The sequence below is a fragment of the Eurypyga helias genome, unplaced genomic scaffold (genome assembly GCF_000690775.1).
Source record: "Eurypyga helias isolate BGI_N326 unplaced genomic scaffold, ASM69077v1 scaffold14589, whole genome shotgun sequence".
Classification (NCBI taxonomy): Eukaryota; Metazoa; Chordata; class Aves; order Eurypygiformes; family Eurypygidae; genus Eurypyga; species Eurypyga helias.
Genome location: NW_010274037.1, coordinates 1 through 18,211, shown reverse-complemented (window position 1 = coordinate 18,211; position 18,211 = coordinate 1). Strand labels below are relative to the sequence as shown.

At 51.1% G+C, this 18,211-nt stretch overlaps 1 protein-coding gene across 1 annotated transcript; it reads right to left on the bottom strand.

Annotated features, from left to right (window-relative positions):
• Window positions 1-25: 25 nt before the first annotated feature.
• On the bottom strand, window positions 26-15,493 carry COPG1 (coatomer protein complex, subunit gamma 1; the record flags this gene model as incomplete). The annotated part of the gene is made up of 23 exons (XM_010159697.1): window positions 26-244; window positions 795-893; window positions 1,817-1,955; window positions 3,390-3,487; window positions 4,344-4,515; window positions 5,466-5,608; window positions 5,959-6,027; window positions 6,467-6,592; window positions 6,692-6,795; window positions 7,136-7,211; window positions 7,570-7,813; window positions 9,198-9,293; window positions 9,764-9,952; window positions 10,697-10,764; window positions 11,525-11,658; window positions 12,292-12,455; window positions 12,577-12,663; window positions 12,998-13,090; window positions 13,240-13,315; window positions 14,196-14,275; window positions 14,408-14,479; window positions 14,582-14,662; window positions 15,441-15,493. Coding segments are annotated over 23 exons (2,594 nt in total), but the record flags the coding sequence as incomplete, so codon positions are not given.
• Window positions 15,494-18,211: the final 2,718 nt, after the last annotated feature.

Below are 18,211 nucleotides of genomic sequence, written 5' to 3'. Positions count from 1 at the left end.
GCACCCCCCAAAAACACCGCCGTGGAGAGCGCTAAAGCCGCGGTGCTGAACGTGACCCCCGATTCTGCTGCCCGAAGGGGGCTCGGTGTCAGGACAGTCCCGGAAAAGGCGGTTTATCCCACAGAAGCCATGACCACATCCACGGGGAGCTCCTCTCCGCTGCGGGCCGTGACCTGCATCGTCACCGTGTCGGTCAGGACGAGACGAGACCGCACCAGGAGGTCGTGGCCGCCCCGGAAGACACCTGGAAGGGAGAGCAGGAGGAAGAAGGGGTGGGCGCCATGCAGGCTGCCCTCCCCGCAAGCCTAAAAACGGACACCGCTCCTTGGCAGGGCAAGGTTGCCCACAGCTTGTCCGGCAAATCCCCAGCACCAGGGGAGACCCAGAAGCAGCACGTTTCTCAATCATCACAGCGTTCCCTGGACCCTTGCTGCTGTAAAACTCATGAAAGCAAAGTGTAAAATAGCTGAGGAGAGATCCAGGTGCTTCTTCAGTGACTCCCAGTCACTCATCTAGAGTGCACATCCACAGGCTCGCTCCAAACCGGGATGCCACAGATCAGGACAGCAAATTCCACCCAGCTGAGCCTGGGGCTGCTCCCAACATCCCTGCACCCTCCCAGTCCCAACAGCAGCTGCTCTGCGCTTGCCAACATGGAAACGGTGGTAGGCACAAGCCTCCAAATCCTACCCAGAGCAGGCTCCATCAGAAACTCCTGCTCTGATTCCCAGGAGGCGGCTGCGTGTGACCTCCCAGAGCTGCTCCTCGGGCAGAGACCTCACCCCACGGCTCACCTGCCAGGTACAGCGTGTGGGAGTTCTTGTTATCGGGCACCTTATCCGACCGCTCACAGGGCTGCATCCCCAGGAACTTCACGATATTGCTAACCGCCTCTGGTAAGAAAAAATAAGTAAAACAGGCTCCGTGTCACAGGTATCTTAACCAAGAGCATCTCACGGTGACCCAAGCCCACCCTGCACCTAAGGGTTCACGTTGCCTGTCCGGAGGGACAGAGCACTGGCCAGTATCCTGTTTTTAGAGGCCACCAGGGAGGGAAAAGCGACACGCAAAAACCCCTCCACCACACGGCAGTTCTCTTATCTGATGCAGCAAAGGTGCAGCACCAAAAAAAGAGGGTGAATGAGTCAGCCAACGGAAGCAGGAGGGTGCAGCTGGCTGCACGCTTACGGTGCAAGCCCGGCAGCCTGCTTGCATCTCTGCAGACAGATGCAGAAGGAAGGAGACACCTTGCAGAGACAGGCCTTCAGGCAGGATTCGAAAAGGCCTCAGGGAGGGTGTTTCATATCCCAAGGGGTGTGCAAGGATGCACAGGGATGGGTACAGAACAAGGACATCCCTCTAAGCCATCGGAAGGACCGAGTTTTACAGGCTTCCCAGGAAAGATAAAAGGGCTCTAACACACAAAGAAAGAGAAGACGGCTGACCCCACGAGCCTGCCCACCAGCCTCATGCCTTCTGCTCTCTGCAGCTTTCCTTACTGGTCTCAAAAAGCAAAGTGGGAGCTTGAGCTGAACTGTGGTCTGTCTGCTTGGGAGGGTAAAATGCGTGAGTAAAGCAAGATGTTCTCTCCCCTCCCACAGTCCAGCCTGGTCTCCACGGGGCCCAGAATACTGGGTTTTTTGAAAGCTGAACTAGCTTGTTATCGCAGTAACTGTAGCTCTGCAGTTAACAGCTGCCGTGAAGTAGCTTGTGTTGCCCCACCAGCCTTTCTGCGAGAGAGCTGACGCGAGCCTGTGCCTCTGGACTCTGCTCGGGGGAACGTGAAGAGCTCTGATGGGCTCAGACACCCCCTTACCTTCAAGGGTTTTAATAGCAGATAAGGTAAAGGTCTCTTCCTTTTCATACTCGTCACCCACTTCATCCCAGGCTGCTCCAAAGTTTGGCTTCAGAACTCGCTGGATGTGATCAGCCACTGTTACCTCCAAGTCTTCAAGCTGGTGGTAGAAGAGGTTCAGGTGAAACATGGTTGTTCTTCACCCTGCTCTCTCCAGTGAGCTTCAGACTGGATTCCCCGAGACCAGGTGAATGGAGGAGACAGCCTCCACTTCCACTCACGGATAAGCTGGAGCAAGCCTTGCCCCTTCTGGTTTGCTCGAGCCAACGCTGACTGGCCGGGAAAGGCACTGGTTGTGCCATCTCCGTGTTCACAGGTTCCTGTTCTGAACACAGCCCTTGGCCTGACAGAGGTCAAAGCACTGGACAAACGCCCAAAACAGAGGGAAAACCAAAAGTTTGTGCTGACACAGATGCAGCATGTGCTTCCCCTGAATGCACATGAGCTTGTGTTTTGCCTTTCGGATTACCGTTGTGTAGGCTGGGGAAGTGCAGTGAGACGCTGTCAGACACTTGCTATCCCCCAGCGCTGCGTGCTGGGTTAGCTGAACTGCTGCTGTGACTGCATCTGGGCAAGGCAGAACGGGCCTTGTGCCTCCAGGGCATATACTGAAGGGCAGTCAGTGCCAGAGCTGGCTGGACACCAGCCCGCACTCATTCCAGCAAGCGCCGCAGGAAACAATCTCCTCAGTTCTACGTCGCAGGGAAGCGTTTGTTTAAATACCGCTCAAGTGCGCTGGTGACTGGTGGGAAGCAGGGAGAGGGGTTAACCTTGCACGTTCCGCTGGGAAAAACCCTCCCCGCTCCTTTGGGGAGGATGCTGTGTCCTCTGCGACTCTGACTCGTTGCACAGTGGTGCCTCTAATCAGATTGGCAGCAGGGACAGGCAGCGCATAGGAAACAGCCCCTGGAGCTAACAGGGCAAGCTGAGGTGGTGTCACAACATCCCTTCCCCTCTGGCGGGCGGGTAAACACCACCCCCTGTGAGCCAGTCTCAGTTTCTGACCAAGTGTAAGTTCAGCTGCTTCTTTCACGGTAAAACAGCCTGCCTGGAAAGGGCAAAGCCTGGAGGAGTGGTGCATCTGCAGCATTGGTGCTTTCACCATTCTCGGTGCTGGGGAGGGAAAAGCCTCCCCTTCCCCAGAGCAGGAACAGGGGCAGAAACCTCCCTGTGTCAGGCAAGCCACTGGGCAATGACCTGCGTCACCAGGGAGAGCAACGGACATCCAACATCCCCACAGACCTGATTGTGCCATGGCTGGAGCCCGTGGGACACAGCCAGCCAAACCCGGAGGGCACACCGTGGCCTCCCAAAACGTCCTGCACAGTCGGTGTCCACCTAGAGAGCAGGAGCAGGATACTCCAAAGGAGACAAAGCAAGCTCTGCAAAACCACGTCTGCATTCCAGGAAAGACACCACAGAGACGGCAAGAACCTCAGGCGATGCTGCCCACATCAGCGGTCACACCGCTGCTTGCAGGGATCCCTCACAACGACAGCCGTTGCCACGAGCGGGTACGCGCCCAGCTCCTTACCACGTACTCATCCTCGTAACCCTCGTCGTCCGTCTCGCCCGTGTTCGGATCACAGTCCTTGACAGTGAACTTCATCATGCAGCTGAAGGTACAGGCCACTGCAGGCGGGGAGGGGCAAAGGCAGAGCTCCTGTTACCACCGGATCCACGCTCCCTTGCGGCAGAACCGGGCTGGGAGACCGGGGACAGCTGGGTCCTCCCCGTCACCGTCAGCAAGACGGGCTTAGACAGTGACCCAGAGAGGGCTCTCCGACAGTTTCTGTCTCTCAAGGACAAGGCATTTATTTGTAATACTAAGGCCAGCAAACAGTAATAAAGACAGGCTCTTGATGGTTGTACAAGACCATAAACCTCAGATCAAGTGCTACTACCGACGAACCTCGAGTTGTGTTGGGAATACTAACTGAACACGTCCCACCGGCACTGCGTGAGGAGCCGAGACCCTTACCTGGGTGAACGGCAGCAGCACACAGAGGTGAGCAGCTCCAGAACACAAACCAGGGCCACCACAGCACAGGGTGAGGCCAGGGTCATGTTCGGGACAGTGAGAAATGAGGGGGTGTTCCATTCAAACACATCTCTGAAATTCCAGTGCTTCGTCCGAGATGCCCCTTTGCCACTCAGAGTACTTCACAAGCACGAGCCTTCCCTCACATCAACAGAGAATAGAGGCTAAAGGACACGCCAGGGCTCATGGGAACAACTCGGAGAGCTGAATGAATGCTCATCTGCCAGCTCTCATGGCCTGACTCGACTGCTCCAGCACAAGGGAACCAGGGGAGGAGAAGGGAGGCTGACAGCCCTCAGACAGCAAAGTCAAGTCATGCTTAGCATCACACCACAGCACCCACACACAGGCTATAAATATCCAGCTAGGACGGAAGGTAGAATGTGTGGGGGTGAGCAACACGATTAATTTGGGGAATGTCAAGAAGACACAGGGAAAACTGTTTACCTGCTGTCGGATCCTCTTCAGAGAGTGCCACCAGCGTGTAGCAGGTCCCTGGCTGGTTATACACCAGGGTTTTGGCAGGTACGTAGCCAATGACCTCATAGCCCTCCGTTGGCTCCATCTGCACCGTGACATTCTCCAGGATCTGATCGTTGAGGGTGTTCGTGCAGTCAAACTAAACAGGGAAGGGGAGAGCAGCAACAGCTTGAAGCTGCTGGCTACAGAGCTAATAGCAGACGCACGTGAGGCAGGGTGGGAGTGTGGTGCCAACCTGGGAACCCTCAGCTCTTTGTGCTTCAGAGGTGCACCAGCCGGCCAGTCACAGGGCTCACGCGTCCCAGTTTAGTCACAGAGCAACTATGACTAAACGCTACTCATTTAAATGTTTTAGGAGAGAAAACAGAACCCTGCAGGGGACTCCTGTGCTCCGGCAAACTTTTTTATTATTTTTTTCTAAGGAAAGACCACTTAAAATGAGCCAGCACACAACTATCCAATGCCCGCCCTCTGCGACCCACGACGAGGGACTGTGTAAGCCGTTCTGAGCTTTAGGGGAAGGGGCTGGCTAAGGACAAAACACTCACAAGCTAGCGTAGGACTCGCTGCGCCTTGAGCCCCCCGAGGCCCAGGCAAAGCTGCTGGCACGTTGATCCCAACATCTCATGTGTAGCAGCAGGGCAGCACAGCCAAGGCTGAGAGGTACAAACACCTGCACTGCACAGACTAAGCCAAAGTGCAGGGGATGACCAGCTCTCCCACACCACACCCCTTCCTTGGGTTCCCTTTTCAGCCTCCCAGATAAAGCTTCGCTCTTTTATGCCCAAAGCATATGCTTAAGGAAAGGACACAGTTCCCATTGCCAACTCCTCAGAGAGAACAGCCCCATCTAGTGCCTGTTGATTTATTTTGGCTGTACGTGTAAGCATTTTTCAGCCACATACACGCTCCCTAATTAATTTTTTTCCGGGGCTCTGCTACCCTGGTTGAGAAAGTTAAGGACTCCTAATTGCAGTGACATGCTCCAAACACAGAAATCCCTGAGCTGTGTCTTCCCAGCGGAGCTTTTAACTGGTCAGGAGGTTATTTTCCCATCCTCTTTCAGCACCACATGCCATAGCTACCCACCTGGAACACCATGTGGCTGACAAACGTGTGCTTGGTGCAACGAACCACGTACTCCGTTTCCAGCTCTGTCAGGGCAACAGGCTCTGGGGAAGACTTGAAGAGCAGGCCCAGTCCCCGAAACTCTGGGATTGCCCCCAGTTGCTCTGAAACAGAGGACACAGAAACCATTACCTTCCACAACCCACAGGCAGGTGTCAGCAGTTTTAAAGCCCTCATTTAAGCTGCCAGAAGCTGCTGCAGGAAGGAACCATCCACCAAACATCCATAAACATGCACTAGGGGCTTTTAAAATTAAAGGCAGTGTCATCCTTTGCCCACATATAGTGTAGTCTATGCAGAACCCTGCCCCCCGGAGCAAACAGACTTAAAGTTGGGGGTCCACGTCACTCTCTGGAAGGAGATGCCAGAAGGCTAGAGGGGCTAGGCAGGCTCAGCAAGAGGTGGCTGTTTTGTCCTCAGACACAGGCAAAGGAGGAGACTTGCATCCATTTACCTTGGAATATTTCTTGCCGTGTTGCTGCCACCTTCTCTGGCTGTTTGACTACAGCAACAGGGGCGTTTTCTGCAGGAGAAAGAAAAAAAAAAAAATCAAAACACAAAACCCCCCAAAATATTTGAAGGTGAAGAGTAAGAAGTTCACTCAGTCAGAAAACAGATTGTCTAGAGAGAGATTGGACTACGGAAAGGAATGGAGCTCATTTCTCATCTTGCTATGGACTAGACACCTGTATTTAGCTTCCTAAACACCCCTGGAACTGCAGCAGCTCCAGTGCGGATTACCAATTACTACTATTAGTAGCAGTTGGACTAAACTGAAACACTAACATGGGAGCAACCAGATTTGCTGGCTTTAGTCTTTACAGAAGATGTAATCCCATGAAATTCAAATAGGATGGAGCTCAGCAATTCCCAGCAGGTGCAATGCAGCCTACTGTCCGAGGGCTGGAGTTGCTAGGGAGTTACTAGCAGTCTAGGCCAGCATTCGGGGTACTGTTCCTCACCTGCTCTTTGCTCGACGATAGGAGCTGTTGCCAGAGGAACAGATTTCAAGTCAAAGGGTTTCTCGGAGGGCTCCAGGGTGTACTGATGCAGAGCTCTCTCCAGGCCAGGGATGGACACTGTCAAACCTGGGGACAGAAGGGACAGGTCACTGAAGCCACCAGCTCTTTGTCACCTGTTAAACCAGGAAGGAGGTTCAGACTTGTTCTGAGGACTTCCCGCATTACCATTGAGGATGTAGCCAGCATTGAGGGCTTTCTGCTTCTGCTCCAGGACATTCAGGTAGAAGGTGGCTCTGTCTCTCACTTCATTGTCGTCATCCATCACACACCTGAGAAGAAAGGGGAAAGTTTGCTTCAAGGCACGGCAGCAGAGTCCACGCAAACAAATCCAGGTGACTAAGCCACCTTACAAGGCCAGAAAGAACATGCCATAGAAGACAACCAGGTATCTACTAGTGATTGGATTAGACAAGCAATCATCTGCCACACCTAGCTTCTCATGTCCACTTTGGAGCATGGAATGGAGTGGTGATCCCATCACAGGATCCCACTGCACCTTCTCAGACCAACAGCTAGAAGAGAGTAGCCATGCATGGGGATGCTAACAACCTCTCAAACAAACAGGATTTTTTCCCCCAGGATGTTGAGGATCTCTGAGGTACAACTCACCTTTTCAGTAACACCAAGATGCTGGGTAACATCTCCTCATTCTGGGCTCCAAACTTGGCCAGGGCACTAACAGCACCTGTAGCACAAATCATGAAAATGGAATCAGAAAGCAAAGAAACCTCCTGAAGTTTCTTCCATTTCCTGGCCTCATTCAAATGCTGCGTCAGAGATGCCAACACTAGTCTAAAGCATTACTATGACTAAGAAGGAGGCAGATGTATTACAGCAAAGTGACTGCAAACCTCTTCTGTCTAGTTTCAGAGTCACCACACCCCCTCCCCATTTCTCAGCCGCAGGCACCTCTTCCATCAACACTACTGCAGGATCTTTGCTCTGTAAAGATCTGCTCAGGACTAGAGCGAAGCACAATCCTCAAAAGCAGAGGTATTTTCCTTGAAGATGTGCCATAGGGCAGACAGCTTTCCAGGTCTTACCTGCCCGGACTTCTTCATGCTCCAGGACAACCCTGTTGTAGATGAAGCGAATATATTTAGAGGGGTTGTTGGTTTTGGGCCCTTCCTGCCCCAAGAGGTGGAGGATCCGAGTGGCCAGCACAGTGAACTCGCAGTCCTCGATGAATTCGCAGAGGTGAGACAGGCCTGTCTCTTTGCTCTCCGAGTTCTCCTCGATGATGCTGATGATGCAGTCCACGATGGCTCGCTTATATTCAAAGCCGCCCTAAGGAGCCAAAGGGAAACGCTCAACTGGAAATCTCAAAGTATTTTAGAGACTCTGAACTAGCCAGACAGGAAAGAATTTCCTTCAGGAAGGTCACTCGCGCTCAGTGCTTTAAATCTGTGTTTGAAAGAAGGGCAGTGATGCTGCCCCCACTTCTGACCCTCCTCACACCTAGAGGGCCAGGTAGTATTCAAGCTCTCTCACCAGCTCCCTCCAGAACGGCTGCAGTGAATCAAAAAACAAGCCCTAGAGAGGGTAAAAGAATCCATCCACCTGAAGGGTTTACATCTTCAAATCCTCTGCTGCTAGAATTAGTGCATAGAAACAGCCATATGGGAGGAGAAAAACAACACTCTCCCCTTTAGCACCAGACATCTGAGGATGAATCACCAGAGAAATATATTAAGGATCATATCTGCCACAGCAGGACCCAGCAAATAGCCCCATTAGTGTGGGAAGACAGGCAATCAATACCTCCCCAGGCACTCCCCGTAACCCAGCACGCTGTCAACACTTGGTTGTTGTCAGGCATTATTTACTGAGTCCTCAATACACACCCGGGAATTAAACCGCATACTGTCCTCTGCCAATTACACACACAGTGCTGGGCATTTGGGGCATCTTTCTGAAGCTACTCTGGATTAAAAAAAAAAGCATTACAACAGAATAGTTTGAACTACAAAACCACATTCAAAATGATGCCATCCACACACAGAAAAGCTGGGAAAGGAGAATGGTCCATTTTCCACAGGAGCAAAACGAGAGGCTCTGGTTTGTTTCCAATCGAGAGGGGGTAATTGGCAGAAAGTGATGTCAGAGCAAGCAGCGGTGCCAGCTGTGCTGCAGGCATTCAGCTCAGTTAGAAATGGCCTCTGCAAACCCCTGCAAAGCTGTCTTTCTGCAATTTATGTCTGACTGAAAGCAGAGGGTGGTTATAGGTACTTGTGATCCCTTCACTAGCACAGCACAGAGAACAGAACAAAAGCGGTTCTGTGTCATCAATAAATAGGTTGTTACCGGATCTTTGTCTACAAGACAAAACTTCTTGGAATTTGCTGTCAAAGTACAAAAGAAAGCTGGTTCAAATGTGAAACACCCGCAGATTGCCAACAGATCTGCTGCTGCCTGCAGTTGTTTTGAGAGCTTATAAATCCCCAGAAAAAACAAAGAATGAAAACCCCATTAAAAATATGCCTGGCAGTATGTTTCTAACTATTGTGCACAGCTGGACGTTTCTGCCAGTGGGACTGGAAGCCTTTTAGAGAGAGAGGCTCTTACTGCACGGCACTGTCAGCAGAAGCTCTCCTCTCACAGGGGCCACTGTGCAGTCTTGAGGTTCATGCCTACAAACGAGGAACACAAAGTAGCTGTCCTGCAAACTCACCTCTTCCCGAAGCATAGTGAAGAGAAAGTTCATGAGGACGGCGTGTTTGCGAGGGTACTTCTGGCACAGCGCGTTGATGGCCTGCACCACTACGACCTGGAGGAAAAGGGGGGCAAGTAAAAAGGGGATCTGTTTCAACGGACAGGAAAAATAGCTCAATTGTGTCAATTTAGTGCTGGTCCCTACGCTGGAAACTGTGGTTTTGATTTTGATTATCCAATAAATGCAGCTCCAGGAAGTACAGTCCTAGGAATTGGAGGAGATTGATCTTTATGCATTGGCCAGCCTCTAGGAAAAGCCCATGCCCACTGGAAAGAAGAAGGAGAGACTTAATTCTCAAAGGGCTTCTCCCCAGAAGAGAACATGTGACTTTGGAGCTGGGTGCTGTACGACTGAGGCATGGTTTAGGCCAACAGTCTCATAATCTTTCTTTTTCCTACAAATACGCTGCAGCCCAGCTGCTGGAAGGGGCTCCTTACAGGTTTCAGAGTGCACACAGACACATGGACAAAGACTAAAGGGTTTCTTCAGGAACCTCCGTGTCCCTCCTCCTCCCACTTCCTTACTTTGAACTCATCTGAGATTTCTGACATGAAAGAGGAGATCTGCTTCATGAGCCGGTCGATGCTGCTCTCACTGCCCGTTTTCAGCAGTGTGGTGATGGCCAGGGTGGCTATGCTGCGGTTGGAGTCTGTCACAAGGTTCTCCAGGTCTAGGTTACAGGCAGTCACAGCAGATGGGTGCTTCATGGCCACCTAGAGCAGAGAAGGAAGAGTGGAAATCACTGAACATACACAAAGGCCCAAGTGGCAAAAACCACTACGTCTCGATAAGCTCTCCCTCCTTCCTATAAAAATAAGTGCCACAGACCGTACACAAGGGAAACAACTCATCCAAGGTTAAAGTAACAAGCTGTTTCTTCCTGCAGAATTGCATCTCTTGCTGGAGGAGAAGTAGTAATATACAATCTTTTACTATTTCTGACTCTCTCATTCTCCTCTGTATGTTAAGGTTCAGATTCTGCAAAGCAAGCTATGAACTCCCACCAAAAACTCCGAGCCTAGCTGTGCAGAACAGCGTTGTGGGTGGAAGTACAGCAGTTGCCAGACACTGCCGGTCTGTCTTTTTCTGTGTAGAGCTGACAGGGTCAAGGGAAAAGCTGGAGCAAAGGCTGCCACGGAGCAGGCAAGAAGCCGCACCGAGGTTTGACCCTTGTTTTACAAGGAGCTCCTTCACCATGGGAAGCTCAGAAGGGAAAGCAGTAGCACCTAAGAACAGTGAAACACAGAGACCTGTGAAAATGGTTGCTTTTTTTCCTTCCCCTCTGTAGGTGTTCTTTGAGGTTTTATTCCACTCAAAGTGATAAAATATAAGCCTGTAGCCCAGGGCAGAAGTTATTCACAGAACACCATCACATAATCTGACCCCCTTTCTCTTCTGAAGTCTGCACCTCCCCGCACACGAGAAACTATGACAGCTCCCAAGAGACCAGCTCCTACCTTGTTGAGGGTACGGACGGCTGCATACCGCAGAGCTGCTTTCGGGGAGCTGCAGAACAGCTGTAAAACTGCAAGGCGGGAAAACAAAAAAAGGAGGCGTTTGGGCAATCTAGTATTGAGAAGCATTTCATACCTAAAGCAAGAGCTTCAATGAAGAGATGGCTGCAAGCACAAGACAATGAGCAGCACACTTACGAAGCGACTGTGAATGTACCAGCTTCCTTGCCCCCTCCCTGCTGCCCCCTTTGCCACACACCCCTGCTGACAACTAGCTCTTACCCACCTCCCTCTTTTTCCACAGTGCTGCTATCCTTTGCTCCTCCTGAAAGCCAATTTCAGCACCTTGCCCATTACACCAATTTAACTGCTGTTCTTCGTGTCTACACAAACCCTGTTCCTTCCCCAGGTCTGGCCCATGAAGGGCATCTTCACTGTGCAGAGAGGTGACACGCAGCCTCCCTACCTGCCAACAGTCCCAGCTCAGGAGAACCTCTGGACTGGACTAAGCTGGGAAGGCAGGACCCCGACACCTTGGCTTCTTGCCCTGTTACACTCAGTTTAAAGCAGGGAGATTATTCAGGTAGAATTCAGCCCTGTTTCACAGGAAAAAAAGAGACCTCTCCCTTAAACCCCACTCAAACACACCTTGACAGGAGCAAAGCTCCTGTACACACACCACACGCTCTCAGCAGCAGCATAAAGCAACAAAGGGAACGGCAGCATTACAAGCCTGAAACTGCACAAGGTCCTCGTTTCCTGGGGCAATCAGCAGGTGTCACCACCGCCAGCCCACAGTGCCCTCGCCATCGCCACGAGCGCCACATTTACCCGAGACAGCCGGAGCCAGCTCTTTGGCAGTGCAGTTGGGCAGGTTAACGATGGCAGAAGCAGCTTCGTAGACCACCATCTCGTGCTTGTTTCTTAGGCAGCTCTCGATGAAATCGAACAGAGGGCTATCACGGCTAAGGGACAAAACCACAGGAATGAATTCAAACAAAGGTGCTAACAGAAGGGAAGAGGCAGCAGCAGGAAAAATTTAGGCAGGTCCCATAGCCCGTGGAAAGGTACAAGCAGCCACAAATCCACCGTCCCCAGGCTTTGCAGTGGTCGTTATACTGTATTTGTAGTGTGCTTGGGCTGGAAGTCAGGCTGCCTTCTGAAAGGGCACCCTGTGTTTTACAGGCTAACAGGAATCTCCCCCAGCCCTCGCACACCGAGAGTTGACTGTACACACCACAAGTCTTATCCACCAGGAAGCCACGCTGCACACCCAGCAGCCAAATAATGACAGAAGACAAAGAAAATGAAGTAGAATATCTCAATAAAGAACAGCGATGCAAAACAGTCCAGAGAAACAAGAAAGCATTTGATGTGCAAGCACAGACCCAAGGCTCACAGAAGCCATCTCTTAACCACCATGAATGCATACTGTATTTTCTCTGCTGCCTTTTACCCAACAGTAAGAGGGTAGAAGCTGCATGCTGCTCTTCAAAGACAGAAATAATTGCCCTCATGAGATGGCAAGTGAGCCTGCAAGACGAGGCAGAAGCAGGACCTGAGGAAATTCTTTCAGCAGGGCAAAGGAGCCCCCTCACCTGCCAGCCTCTTCCTCCAGCAGCTTGCTGGCTACTCGAATCATCATGCAGTAGGCAAAGGGTGACTTGAGGCCGTGGCGCGTGAACTTGCTGAGCATCTTGTTGACTGCCAGGCGGTCGTTCTTCCGCACGTGGTAGAGCAAGCCCAGAGCATGTGAAAGAGACTGTCAAAAACCCACAGTGTGCTCCTTCCGCTTTGCCCAGAGGTGCCTGGCTGAGCTCTACCAGTTTGCTCCATGCCCAGCTGCTGCTTGCTATTCCCTATGCTGACGGTGGGTTTCCTACCTGCACCATGATATTGTCACTGGAAGCTGCCTCCTGAGCCTCGTTCACCCAGCGTTTTACCACGTCGTAACTGGTCTTCAGCAGGTGCTGGGGGGAGACAAAGCCACAGACAACCCGTGAGAGACGGATGGAGGAAGCTTTGAGAATCACAGCTCATATTAAGAAGCAACGGGCCTTCCCCATGAGGGTGCTGGCAGCAGCAACTTATTGAAGAGCAAGGGATCAGCACACAGAGACCCAGCCAAGACGGCTGCAGCCTCAAGAGGTTGATGATCTCCCACAAAGTCAGCGCCAGTCCCACAGTTCAAAGAGGGAAACAGCAAAAGTGAAAGCCTGAAATTTCCAAGATGTCCAGTCCCACCACGGGTGACTGCTTCCCGGTCTGCGTGTCCCTCAGGCCCGCCCTGCCGGGAGTACATACCAAGGAGGACACCAGAGCAGAGCTGGATACGCTTGGCACTTTGTCAACAATCGCCTGCTTCATGTAGCGCTCGATGGCCTGCAACATGGTACTCTGCAGGGAGAGGGAAACAACAGCCGGTACGGAACAGCCTTCGGAGTGTGACAGGGGAGAGGCAAAGGCATGAAAAGCAGAGGGAAAGGTGGGATGGGGGGAAGTAGGGAAAGGGCCTAGGGCTGTCCCAAGGGAAAAGCCACACTTACATCAGTGATTTGACAGAGCGCTCTCACAGCAGGACCCCGGTAGTTGTCATCCTTCCCAGTCATGTCTTTGGTCAAGCTGGTTGCAAACAGGAAGCTCTCAGTAATAGCTGCTCCTGGGTGCACACACGCTGCACGCAGAGCAGCGGGCAGCCAGCATCACAGCTGAACGCCACGCCGGCAAGTGCAGGTCTCGGACAAGTCCCACCGGGGTGGGAAGTCAGGAGGAAAAGACCAGTACTCAAGTTCCAAGCCCATCAGCACGCTGCATGGCCTCCTCGAGAGACGACAAGGCTGGAGCACACACACATACCCCTGAGGTATTCGCCTTCCTTACTGAAGGCTCATTCCTGCCCCTTCCCCCACACAGAGGGTCAGTGCAAGACCATCTACAAGGGGACAGGAGTTCATCACGCTGTGGCTTACGCCTGCTGCGTGCCATCGCCCCTCAGCAGACCCCAGAGCCTCAGGCTCCTGTCTCCCCACACTACACCAGCCTTTCAGTGGGATGATCAGCAACTCAGGAATGACTCGTAGAGGGGATTTTGTTCCCTGGTGAAGTCGCATCCTGTGCTGCTATAGGAGCAGTAAATCCTTGTCTACCTGTTGAAAGCCTTGGGATTTACACCAGGAAATCTTCAAAAAGCTTCAAGGCATTCAGACAGGAAAGTGGGAGTTAATGAAGCAGCCTTTTGCAGAAGGGGAAAAACAGCCACGCTGCCGTATTATATAACCAAGAGACAACCCATGGGCATGGGATGTGGGGACACGGCACATTTCACACACATCACTAGGAGTTCAGTGTCTGTATTTTAACGGCCTCTTTTAAAGGAAAAATTTCCTCACCAAGGGTATTCCCTATCCTCACCCTGCTTAGGGACTACAGTTATCTCCCAGAGGCTGGACGGGCGTTACAGGAAGACACGTGAATGTAACAGTAAGAACAGGGAACAACTGACCTGCTAGTAACAATGATGACATCTTCTGCAATAGAAGACATCTCTTTGATAGTCAGGTAACACATCCTGCGAAGAGTTGGCTGACAAGGAAAAGAGGGAAGACACGCATCAGCTGAGAGTATCCGGATAGGAAGGGATCGCAGTTTTCCCGGCCTCCATGATTTTATTGTGAAGGTCGAGAACCTGATACAGCAGAAAACAAGCAGACTTACATCGTTGGACTGAAACAGCTTGGTCATAGCAAAGAAGGATTCAGTGGCTTCCATGACACCAAGGTGCTCCCCCTAAAAGATATTTGGAAAGAAGGAAGGAAATTCCAGTTGTCACAACCAGCTTTGGGCTTGCTGCACGTGTCTCTGTATAGGTGTAAACTTTCTTTCCCTTACCTGGTTTATGAGATACAGGATCTTGGTGAGGATATGAGCACATTTTCGTGGGTTTATGGGAGTCTCATTAAACACTCGTGCCTGGAAACAAAGCACAGACAAGGATGCTGGCACCAACACCCCCTCGCAAACACAGACCTGTCTGGTCATGGATACAAAAACCACATTGTGAGCAAGGTACAGCAGGATTCTTAATGGTTTTGGATCAGATTTCCCCTCAGTTCCTGTTAAGCATGGAACCCTTTCAAACAGCTGGTTCTACAGTCCGTGATCGCAAATCCACGTGCAGTTAAGGTTTAAAGGCTGAATCCTCACACTTTCACCCGCACGAGCCTGGATGGCGTGCTACCCAAACGCTACTCTACTGACGGATACACACGAGCTCCGCAAGGCTAACGGGAGCCAACACCATTCACACACTGCAAGCAAACAGGTAAACAACAGGGTCTGGGGATGGAGAATTTTACCTGCTGTTGAAGTGGAAGGCATTTTTTTTCAGAGCAAATTCATACACTATTCAATAACCACTCACACCCTGCTCATTAACTTTGTCATCTACAACACCTTTGGGGTGTTCAAGGCCAATTTCCCAACTTTCCCATTTTAAGGTGAGCTTTCCCAGACAATTTTATTACTATTTATAATTCAGGGTCTTTAGTTCATTAGAGAGACCACTTCACTTCTCCCTTCCTCCCTCCAACAATAAAATAAGGACTAGCAGGAGCACTGCTGGTTTCCTTCAGAGGTAGCAGGACTGTAACAACCCCCCATTTCCTTGCTGAAGTTCTCCAGTGACCTACTCAAGAGAGAGAGAGACTGTCCAGAAAGGGGTACCCAAGGAGAGCATCTGAGGATTTACCTCTTGCAAGACTGCACTCTTCTCCAGGTGCTGGAATGGGTTGGAACCCCCACCTGCAAAACAAAGAGAGTAAAAGTCTTTCCAGGGATAGCGCTATGGGAAAGCAACTTTCTCACCATGGCCAAGCTTTAAAAAGAGACTGAGCATTTTGGGGGTAACTTTTTTCATGAAGAGCAAGCAACCAGAGCTCCCTCTCTTCAGTAATACAAATTGGCTGTCTTCACAGCAGTTAGGGAATGCAGAGCAGACAGGACATTCTTCCGTTTGTCATCCCCTCCAGAAGTAACCAGCCCTGAACGGAGGCAGACTGATGAGGTGTAAACGGACTGTTCTCTACTGTTCTCCCCGAAGTCCTGTTTCCAGCCGCTGGGCTGGGAGCTTGCCGACAGTCAGAGCATCAGTAAGACAGGCCTAGAAACAAAAGCTCAGACAAAAAGAGGTATCGCTTGCCAGACTGGTGAGTCAGGAGTGCTTTATCCCTCCCTTATAAACCAATCAGAAATCCACCCGTAAAGTGTTTTTGGCTCTATCACTAATTAAGAGAACAAGACAGCGGACTAAAGAGTCTGAACACAGACTAACTTTTACTGTTCCACTTAACAGACTAAATGATATTAAATAATTAAAACCCTCACCAATTAAGGATGAGATAATCAGAGGGAAAAGCACTATCATTCTGCATGGTCTCTATTAAATCGCTTCCTAAGCATTTGTGAACTACAGCTTTTCAAAAGCTGCCAGTTATTGATAAAGCAGGTTTTAATTAGTACCTATGCTCAGCCTGGCCCTGGGACAAAACGCAGCCACGTCCCACACTGTTCCAGTGTTTAATAAGCCTGATTTGCTAGAAAGCACAGCTCCTGGGTCCAACTCCAACCTGACCTAGGCTTCAAACATCCTGCGCTGGTGCAGGAAGCCTTTGCAAGAGTAAGCCTTACACTTAAAGGCAAACACATCTGTGCTCTGGCTCCTTCCTGGTTCACAAACTGCCCTACTCTGGCTCAGGAGAAGGTGGCAAATGCAAGAGGTGGCCAAGCAAAGCACAGACTCTTATGTGGGTTTGAGGAGAGCAGAAAACAAGGGGAAAGAACGAAACCAATGTCTCCAGTATGAGTATGAACCAGGTCTAGTATGAGCATGTGAATGTGTTCCAAAAACCTGCCCAGCAACACAGCATTTCCCACGGCCCAGCACGTCTGCAATGCCTAAATCAGCCCTGAACAACAGAGCATCACCTCTTCATCTTCCACGGCACTAAGGACCTTGAAATACCCTGTAGATGAGGCTCCGGTCCTCACAGCACCCTGTGTCCAAGTATTCATCTATCAGAGAAGGAGAAAGATGCAGGGAAGGCAGAGGCTGTGTTCAGAAAGCTCCTGGTATTGGATGACTCACAAAAATTTGCAGACAGTCACTGACCGAACAAGGATCTCAGAACAATTGTAAGCTCAAAATAACATCTCAAAGTGCATTTCTGAGAGCCAGTGGAAGCAGCCCGTCCAAGGCTACCTAAACCATCCATGAAAAGCAAAGACACAGAAGCCGATTAAGTGGACATGCTCATCTCAACAAAAAGACTGTCCTGTTAGCCTTTGCATGGAAGAACGGGTATACACGGCGTGTAAACTGAGGGATGACGTGCTCCACCTCACACTGAGAACAACAAGCACTCAGGCTATACATTTTGGACATACACACAATCCACAGGAGAAAGGCAGGCACAGTAAATGCTAGGAATCTTCGTTTGAGGCAGAAGAAAGAGGATGAGAAATAAATGCAACAGCAAATTAAAAGATGTTCGTAAGCACGGCTATCAGCCGTGACAGAAGGAAGAAAGGAGAGCTTTGTATGAACAAAATCAACAAGTCTGCACCGTAATACAAGGGAGTGCACCTCCTGCCAGCCTTGGCTATAGGTAACACCAATAACTTGAAGCATGTGGCAGGTGCCAATGAAGAACAGCCCCAAAAAGGAAAGCCAAGAGCAATTCCCCTCCAACAGCTGCCTCACTAAATTCTCTGCTATTAAGACATCACTGGAGGCTTTGGACAAGGGAAACGAGGGCAAAGCATTTAATATACATTAAAGTAAAAATCAAGCACAGCCACAGAGAGCAATCACTAAGATTTACACTGAATCAATTCACTTCAGGATGTGGTGATTTGTTAGGCAGAACAAGCCGCATAGAAGCTTCATGGGGAGATAAAAAGATACCACCAGGCACAACCATGAAAGTAAACAGTGTCCTAGCTAGCCTCGATTCCACCTGAATTACACACCACATGAAACATCACCCTCTTCCTCACTACTTGGGCCTAAAGTTTTGAAAGGTCAAGCAGTCATTCTGTGTTTCTCCGGTGCTCTCAGTCTCTCAGACCCACCGAAAGCCGCAGCGATCTTGCTGGAAGAGCAGACCACGTGTGGAAAAAGTGCCAGAAGCCACAAACCGGATTCTGCCCTGCTTCAGGACCCGGTGAGAGCTGGGCAATGTGAACAGGGCTAATGCGCTCAGCATCCCGTCTCAGGCCGCACACCTGAAGACGCGGCTGGTGGTCTCGGCGAGCTGTGCCCAGGCAGCTGGTTCAGCCTCCGGCTGAGGCAGGGGGGCAGTGGGCTGCTCTAGCGCTTCCACAGCGCTTCCCACTGCACGCTGGGGCACCCCAGGCCTCCCGGGGCAAAGCTGGCACCGGCTCTCCCCTCGCAGCTCCTGCGGGGGTCCCCCCACAGCTCCCCCCTCACCCACGGGAGGGCTCCCCCCCCACAGCTCCCCC